We start from the raw sequence: 9,611 nt of genomic DNA on the forward strand, positions 1-9,611 counted from the left end.
CTCTCTCCCATGTTCATTTAAATTAAGAAAGCATTTTGTACTACTGACTAGTTTATTATCTCTTTTTACATCATTCGTTATGTCTAAAAATTGATACTTGATCGTTATTAATATGTTTGTGAAGATATGTATTTAAGTTTTAACTTTTGATTTTAATTTTATTTTTATAATTTTACATTTTTATTTAATTATGACTGGGTCAACTGGGGGAATGAGTAACCCACTGGTTGAAACCGGGTCAATTAGCAGTTCGGTTCTGATAACTATGGCTGCAATCCTTCATCGGTTCTTCTTCTTTTTGGGCTCTCATCTCTCATATTCTCGCCTTGCTTACCTCCTTGCCAGAGATACACCATGGAAGCACTTCAGAGATACACCACCATCTTCCCTTCTCACGCTCAATTCGAACCCGACAAGGAAGCCATCAAACGCACCCTCATCCGAAAGGGTGTCAACCCCACACCCAAAATCGTCCACAACCTCCGCAAGAAACAGATTCAGAAACACAACCGGAAGCTCAACCGCCAAGCCCAGAAATCCAATGAGCCCCCTCCACTCACGGAGTCACAGAAGCAAGCCATGTTGGAGGAACAGCAATTCCAAGTTCTTAAGCATGAGTACAAGGAGTTCAACAAAGTGGTTGAAGCTCTAAAACCCAAGGAAAGTGAAAATGATCACAGGTTCTTGATGGTGGGGAAGCCTTGGGAGGGGACTCAAAAGGTAACTTTAACTAATTTCTTGTAGTAAGTTTTGATAGTTAGTTAATTATTGGTGCAGTTAGTTATTTCTTCACCTTGTTATCGTTATAAAAAAAGGTTGAGTTTTGGGAGCGAGTGAGGGCAAACGAGGAATGTGAAGGAGGGAAGCTGAAGAGGGAGAGGTTGAAGGAGCTGAAGGACATGTTTGAGGCAAGAAAGGTGGATGAACTGAAGTGGGTTTTCGATGATGATATCGAAATGAACGAGCTTTGGTTCAATGCGGATAATGAAGGCTGGCATAAGGGAAAGAAGACAAGGAGTCGTAGTGAGGCTGATGTCATAAGGTTTCTTGTTGATAGGTTTGTGTTTGATTTTCATATTTCTAGTTAATTTCTCTATTCTTTGGATTGTGTGTGAAGTTTTGATTTTGTTTTTCAAAGTTATTTCTTTTTGTAGGTTATGTGATAGGGAGATTACTGTGAAGGATTGGAAGTTTTCAAGATTAATGAAGCTTTCAGGATTACCATTTACCGAGGGTCAGTTGATGAGGATTGTTGAGTTGCTTGGTGCCAAAGGTTGTTGGAAGCAAGCACTTTCTGCTGTCCAATGGGTGTATAATTATAAAGATCACAGGAAATATCAAAGCAGGTGATTTGTTAGTATAAAGCATCACTTTTATATCTTTCACATGTGGAATCTGTCTTGCTTGGCGAGATTCTCTAAGACCATTAGAGAAATTCTGCGTAATTTCATTCGTGGCTTTGAAATTGTGCTCATTTATCCTTCCTTGGCGCGACCAGCTTGAAGCCTTGCACTTTGAGCCACCCTATTGGATGGTGCAAGTGTAACATAGTGGCATAGTGCCTTGGGACTTGAATGTGTTTGTTGGCATTTGTCTATAAATAATCTTGATAAAGGAAGGACTCATAGAAAACGTATTTATCCTGTTCTATTAAATCACAGTGTGCAGAGTTATTTCGTAATTTTGACCCATGTGTTAGTTGTGTATCAATATGCTTAGTGCTTGGCATTGTATGTTTTCTATTGTTAAGAAACTATTGATAATTTTGTAGGTTTGTGTACACAAAACTTCTTTCTGTTCTTGGGAAGGCAAGAAGACCAAAGGAAGCTCTTCAGATTTTTAATTTGATGCGTGTAAGAGTCAGTTTGTTTTTCACCTGGAGGGTTTCTTTTCTAACATATATTGTTTTACAGTTGGATTGATTTTGCTTTCAATTTATTCAGAGAAATATCCATGCATATCCTGATATGGCTGCATATCACAGTGTTGCTGTTACACTTGGTCAAGCTGGTCTTCTTAAAGAATTGCTGACTATTGTTGAATGCATGAGGCAGAAACCCAAAATATTTAAATTCATGCGTCACAAGGACTGGGATCCAACTCTTGAACCTGATTTGGTTATTTATAATGCTGTAAGAAAGTAATTAAATATCTTTCATAAAACATTGTACTAAATGCTAGTTTGCCGATTTATTAAACTGTTGAGTTTCTTCCATTCAATAGGTACTTAATGCTTGTGTTCCAACGAAACAGTGGAAAGCTGTGTCCTGGGTTTTCAAGCAACTGAAGAGAAGTGGTCTGAAACCTAATGGAGCAACTTATGGACTTGCAATGGAGGTAAGTACAGGATATCAACATTGCCGATCTAATTTTTCTATTTTGTCTACTGTAACCCGGGAATAGGGAGATGCAATATAACATCACTATGTTTTTGTTTATTGTTGAACATGCATATGGAATTGAAAACTGATATTCTAACTTGGTAGTTATTGTGTTATATTAGGCACATCTTACACAACCATGCGAGAAATATGAGTTAGAGGAAAAAGAGAGACTTGAGATATAACTATCTTGCCTGGGTGGCAAGGAGGTGGGAAAGTAGGGAAAAACTGGAACTGAGTGGAATAAGTAAAGAGGGGGAATTGTACAGGTTGTCAACTAAGTTTTCAGGTGGGGCCTTTGAGGTCTCTCGAACAACCTTTACATATTTTACTTCTCCTTTCTATTTTTAGTTTTCCTGTAAGGTGTAATGGCTCCATAAGAGAGAAAACTATGGTGAAATAGTGTTGTACACTTGTGACTTGTAGATAATGGGATCAAATATTGGAAACAGCTCCATTCACAAGGCTTCGGTAGTTTTTGCACTACCTTCTCCAAACCCAACTGGATGGCTTTCATGGTGTAATGGCTTTGTATTAGGATCGGTAACTAACAATTTCTTTGTGGATATTCACATGCTAGCATCTTCTGCATGTTAGATCATTAACAACTGAGCTCATATGTTAACTCAGTTTCCCTAGGAAGTTGAAAAATGAAAAATGAAAAATGGAAGATAGGAAGCTTTTTATGTATACTACCTGGTGTCTTTTGGAAACATGTTTCTTTAAGGTTGTCATTTAGGTGATGTGGTTAAACTATGTAGAGACGAAGGTACCCATGTTTGTATGATGGCTCTAGTTATCAGTTCATTCACAAATTAAGTAGCTAATTCTAAGTTATATTCTTTTTCCGAGTTTTCATGATAGAATGGGAAAACTGGTTGATAGTCCTACGGTTATTTACCTTTAGATATTATTACCCTAAAGCATGTTTGCATTCAAGTCTTACAAGCAATCCATGTGATAAGGTAATGCTGGAATCAGGCAATTATGACCTTGTCCATGAGCTGTTCGGAAAGATGACGAGAAGTGGGGAAGTTCCAAAAGCTTTAACTTATAAAGGTAGATTTTTGTTTCCTTCTGATTGTTTACTACCAATATTTGACAGCTGGTTGCCCTGACATATTTATTTTAACTTTCTTAGTATTGGTAAGATGTTTGTGGAAGGAAGGTAAAGTTGACGAAGCTATTGAAACTGTCAGGGAAATGGAAAGTAGAGGAGTTATGGGAGCTGCCAGCGTGTATTATGAACTCGCGTGTTGCCTCTGCAATTATGGAAGGTGGCAAGATGCTATTGTAGAGGTAACTTTACTTCTGCATCGGTATGGTTAGACATACTTGAAGCTACTTGTAAACCAGTATAAGAATACAACTTGTTGAAATATGGCTGCAGGTCGAGAAGATTAGAAGACTTTCTCATGCTCGGCCGTTGGAAGTTACCTTCACCGGCATGATAATGTCTTCAATGGATGGTGGGCATCTTAACGATTGCATACATATTTTTGAACACATGAAAGGCATTTGTACTCCTAACATAGGGGCTGTGAATACGATGCTCAAAGTTTATGGCCAGAATGATATGTATTTGAAAGCTAAAGAGTTATTTGAGGAAGTTAGGGCCCTTAGATTAGATACCTTTGCCCCTCAAGAAGTTGTTGGTGATGGTAGCTCGATTATCCCGGACGTGTACACATATAGTGCTATGTTGGAAGCATCTGCCAGTGCTCATCAGTGGGAATACTTCGAGCATGTCTACAAAGAGATGATTCTTTTTTGTTGTAAATTGGATCAAAATAAATCTGCGACAGTACTTGTAAAAGCATCAAGAGCTGGCAAGGTACAAACTAGTTTATTTTGTACTTGTTTGTTTTATATTTCTGCCATACTTTCATATGTTCCTGCCAAATTCAGCTCAAACGCAAATCTTTTAACTTCTTTGTGGCACTATTATCATGATTATTTAGATTCTCTGCATTTTTTTTCATATTACTGGTGCCATATATCAGTGATTCAGTCAGAAATGGAACCACAAATAGTACTTATTGTTGTGCTGGTAACTTTTAACATTTTGGTTTCATTGCAGTGTCATTTACTCGAGCATGAATTCGACATGATTCTGGAAGCTGGTGAAATTCCTCACCGTATGTTCTTTTTTGAATTGGTGATTCAAGCTATATCTCAACACAATTATGAGCGAGCTGTTATCTTAGTTAACACCATGGCATATGCACCATTCCGAGTGACTGAAAAGCAGTGGACAGACATGTTTAAGGAAAATAAAGACCGGATTAACCATGAAAATCTACAGCGGCTATTGGATTCTCTTGGTAACTGTGATGTCGTGTCAGAAGCAACAGTCTCAAATTTATCAAGATCGTTGCATGTTCTCTGCGGATTAGGTGCGTCAAAAACAATCTCTAGAGTCATCCCTTCTGGGATTGGAAGTACGGGAAATTTTCAGAATGACGAAATTGATTCAGATGAAAGAAGAGAAGATGAGCCAAATATTTCAGGGAGAATGAGGATGGAAAGTGCTGAGCTCGTAAATGACTCCAGTGAATCAGAGGCATTTATCTTCAATTATGATCAAGATGATATAGGAGAAAATGACTTTTTCAGGCCTCAAAAATTTAAGATGGAAGATAGAATAAATTATGGTGCTAATAGGCTGGAATTTGCCGATAATCTCGCACCCGAAAAGTCTTCCGATAATTCAAATGAGGTGCTCGGGGAAGATGGAAACTATAAAGATGATGATGATGATGGTGAGGGAGTACCTGGCAAGCCCTCAGCATATGAAATATTGGAAGCATGGAAGAAAATGAGGAAGGAAGATAAGATACATTTTACACACTGAACTTGGTTGTAGCTAGTGAGGAAAAGTTGGTAATCTTTTATAGCAGAAGGGGCAGGGAGATTTTGAATTTGACCAGCTTTATTTAAGCACCACTGTTGTAATTGGAAGGGATGTATATTAAAGTATAGTTTAAGGAATAAACATTATTCATCTTCTTTAAACATCATAGGCTATTCTCTATATCACGAACTTGTTCACAGATGTTGTCAAGTTTACTTCATTTTGTTTGTAGTTCATACTTAATTGCTGAAACTCAATTTTTATTTCATAACTATTGATACCAAATAAGTGTTCAGGGCCACTTAATGTTCTTGTTCTACTCTGTTGTGCTCTATTTATTTTCTTAAATTTCGATATTGGGACATACATATCAACATAGCAATTGTTGTGGAATTATTAGGTGCCCTAAACTTTTTAAGATAATGGTTAAGAATGAAATTAAATTTGAATGCCAAGGTGCATGTTCTCTCTTACTGCATTAGATTTCTTTCTTCTCAGGTATGTCCCTCAACATGAGTTTCAATTTATTGATAATTTAGTTCATTTTTCAAGTTCCGATTGTGAAATTTAAATTTGTTTCTTGGTAAAGTCGTAAAGAGAAGGCAATCGAACAACAACAAATGAAAACAAGACTTTGCAAGACTTCTAAAGTTGTCCTACCAAAGCCTCCTCCTAAAGTTGGTGAAAATTCTTATTAAGAGTATCAGTCTTTTGTTTTTTAACGACTTAGTTTGAATATTTATATATGAAACGAAAAATAGATAACTATAAAGTTGTTTTCAAACTTTTAAAAGAAAAAATAAAGAGATATGTGAAATTTAAGAATCTTAATCTCTTTAAAAAAAAAGTTCATGATTACAAATGAAACTCTATCGGTAAAGAATTCTATAGTTTTAGGCGAAAGAATTTTACAGTTCTAGTTTGGAAAACTAGGGAGAAAATTCCTATAGTTTCTGAAAGTGAACTCAGAATTTTAGTTCATGGTTTGGGATCCAAAAAACTATGTTCGTAGTAAAAATTTTATCAAGATCAATGATAAAGACTGAATATAGTTTTCTACACCTTGGAGGCTAAATAATTGAGTAAATAGTCAAATTGGTCCCCGAAAGATACCCCGATCTTCAAACGAAAAAACTCCTGCAATCCCTTCGTCTTAGTTGTTTCCTCCAGGAAGACGAAGCATTGAACGGCGACGACCAGGCTTGACCAACGACGACAGTGTGCTGGAGTTGTTGGTGACCGGTTTGCGACCACGTTGGTCAACCGAAAAGGGCACTCCATCGCCTTGCGTGAGAGGTAGGTTAGCTTTCTTTTCTTATTTTGTGAGAGTGATTGTGGTTTTATCTCCTGATCAATGTAGTTGTATTATCGTTGGAAATCCATTGTTATTGTTTACAATGTTAGGGTTTAGGAGAATGTGTTCAGGCTTAGGGCTTTGGTGATTATCCATGATATGACCCTGTTTTTGGATTCTTGAGAACGTTGTTTGTGCTCTGTGTAGCTGCATGTGTGTGTGTTAGATTCATTTTGGGAGTTGATGTTGAATATGCATTGCCTCTCCATGAAATAAATTTGCATCAGTTGTGTGTGTTGCTGTTTTGGTTTCAGATGGAAGGTCCCCCAACGACCTTTGTATTTCACCATGGTGGGAAGTTCCAAACAGATGAATCAGGCTATCTGTGTTATGAACCAGATAATACTGAAGTATTAATGGGTGTAGATTTAGACACTCTAGACGTTTTCTTTGTGAAGGGATACTACAAGGAGCTGGGATATGCTGAGATGAACAATTGCTTGTGGAAAGTTCCTGGAACGCTGCTGGATAATGGGTTGAGGAAGCTAGAAAATGACACTGATCTGTTGGAATTGGTTAAGGATTGCAGGAGGAATCATCACCTCATCAACATCTATTTTGAGCATGTAGTGTCTAAGCCACACGTGGTTGACTGCATGAGTAAGGATGATGATGAAGTACTTTGTTTGCCAACCATCCCTGAAGAAGCAGAGAAACTGAACAAGGACCACAATGATGCAATGTCCCAAGATTACTGTAAGACAACAAAAAAATCACCTAAGCCAAAAAGAGCCAAAACTCAGCCCACTCCTAAGGCTAGTCCTCAGCCCACACCTAAGGCTACTCCTCAACCCACACATAAGCCCACTCCTCAGCCCACACATAAGCCCACACCTAAAGCCACACCTGAGCCCACTCCTCATCCCACACCTCAGCCCGCACCTCAGCCCACTCCTGAGCCCACACCTAAGCCTACTCCTCAGCCCAACCCCCAACCCACATGTACACCCACTCCAAAGCCCAAAACCAAGCCCATGCAAAAGCCCGTCCAGCAGCCCAAACCTTGGACTAAACCCCAGGCTGCTAAAGGGAGTGGCAAGGCTACAGCAGCCGACAAGATCAGCAAGAAGGTGAAAGCCACAACCAGTACAAGATCTGGAAGGCAGGTTAAGGCAACTCCATTTGCAGATGATAGTCAATCTCATGATTCATATGATAGTGCTGAAGACAGTTTGTACAAGCCTCCAAAAGTTGCAGGAGATCCCATATACAGTAGTGACAGTGATAGTGGAGTTGATGGAGTAGAGTCTTCTTGGGCCAAGAAAGTAGATCACAGAGAGAAGCATAGGCCTGCTGCTGACAGAACAAGGGACAAAGCTATTGACACTGATGACTCCAGCTATGAGGACATCGAATCTGATGAATGCTCTGATGAAGGTATTATATAATTAATTGTATATCTGTTATTGAATTTACTTGTTTAATAGATCTGATTCAACTAATTTATTTTTTCTACACAAATCTTACGGTATTTTCATGTAATTTCAGAGTCAGATGACGAATTTGATTGGGAAGAATCATCAGATGGAGATGAATGGAAGTCAGAAGATTCTGCCCATGAGTTAGACTCTGAAGATGAAGGGCCAGCTGTGTATCCACATTATAATGACAAGACCAAATTTGGTGATCTGAAGTTTGAGGTAAGTATGGTTTTCAAATCCAAGCAACATTTTATGGCTGCCACTAGAGATTACACTATACAATGGGATAGGAATATTAGGTTCTGTAAGAATGACAAGGTTAGAGTCAGGGCAGTTTGTAAGTGTGAAGACTGTCCATGGGTAGTATATTGTAGACACAACCCCAGTGATGGTTCCTGGCAGATAAAAATACTAGTTGACAATCACACTTGCGCAAGAAAATGAAAAAACAGAGCTACTACATTGGAATGGACTGTGAATAAGTTATACCCAAAACTTAGGAAGCACCCTAAGATGAAGCATAGGGAGGTATATGAGTGGTTTGTTAGGAAGTGCAACGTGAAGCTGAATAGTTCATGCATTACCCGAGCTCTTAAGGCATCTAGGAAGATAGTTGAAGGGGATGAGATTGCTCAATACGGGTTGATATGGGATTATGCACATGAATTGCTCACTGCCAACCCAGGTTCGACAGTTCAGGTGGGTGTGATTCCCATAACTGATAATCCGCCTCAGTTCGAGAGATTTTATGTCTGTCTAGATGCTTGTAAGAAGGGTTTCAAAGCAGGCTGTAGGCCATTGATAGGTCTAGATGGGGCATTCCTGAAAACATTACATGGAGGACAGCTTCTCACTACATGCGGACAGGATGCAAACAATCACATTTTTGTGATTGCATACGCAATTGTTGATGTTGAAATAACTGAAAATGGTTCTTGGAGCTGCTCCTATCAGACCTGAGAGAATATGAGGCAAAGAACTTGTATTTCATATCAGACATGCAAAAGGTGAGGACTAATTTGAATCACGATTTGATTTTTAAGGACTTTTTTGATTTAATGATGCTTCTTTGAGGACTGTAATGACTGTAAATGTTGTCGGGCTTGACTGTTTGTGCAGGGGTTAATACCAGCAGTCAAAGAACTCGTCCCAGCAGTTCCACACAGATTTTGTGTGTGGCATTTGTGGAGGAACTTCTCCAAACACTGGGGCAGCGTCGAACTTAAGGACTTGGTCTGGGAGTGTGCAAGATCGAGGACCCCGGTTGAGTTCGAGAGGAATATGAATAGAGTCAAAAGGATTAATCAAAAATCTTGGGAATACTTAGCCAAGTGGCCGAAGGAAGCTTGGACCAAAGCCCATTTCAGTGAAGGGCCAAAGGTCGACAACATTTGCAACAACGCTTGTGAATCCTTCAATGCAAAGATGAAGCATGACAGAGGTAAGCCTATTCTGAGTCTGGCAGAGGAGGTACAAAGAATGGTTATGAAAAGCATGTCTGATAATAGACTGAAGCTTCTGAGTTATCAAGGAAAACTTGCTCCAGTTCAGCAAAGTATGCTAGAATCTCTTATTAAGTTATCCAGAAACTGGGCTCCCTA

At 38.8% G+C, this 9,611-nt stretch overlaps 1 protein-coding gene across 1 annotated transcript; it reads left to right on the forward strand.

Annotated features, from left to right (window-relative positions):
• Window positions 318-5,536, forward strand: LOC107639187 (pentatricopeptide repeat-containing protein At5g67570, chloroplastic; the record flags this gene model as incomplete). Its single annotated transcript, XM_016342631.1, is given in 11 exon segments — window positions 318-720; window positions 816-1,057; window positions 1,155-1,346; window positions 1,772-1,853; window positions 1,944-2,132; window positions 2,224-2,337; window positions 3,347-3,440; window positions 3,523-3,680; window positions 3,772-4,215; window positions 4,462-5,217; window positions 5,219-5,536. Coding segments are annotated over 11 exon segments (2,670 nt in total). The 3' UTR covers window positions 5,252-5,536.

Source organism: Arachis ipaensis, chromosome B04 (assembly GCF_000816755.2).
Source record: "Arachis ipaensis cultivar K30076 chromosome B04, Araip1.1, whole genome shotgun sequence".
Lineage (NCBI taxonomy): Eukaryota > Viridiplantae > Streptophyta > Magnoliopsida > Fabales > Fabaceae > Arachis > Arachis ipaensis.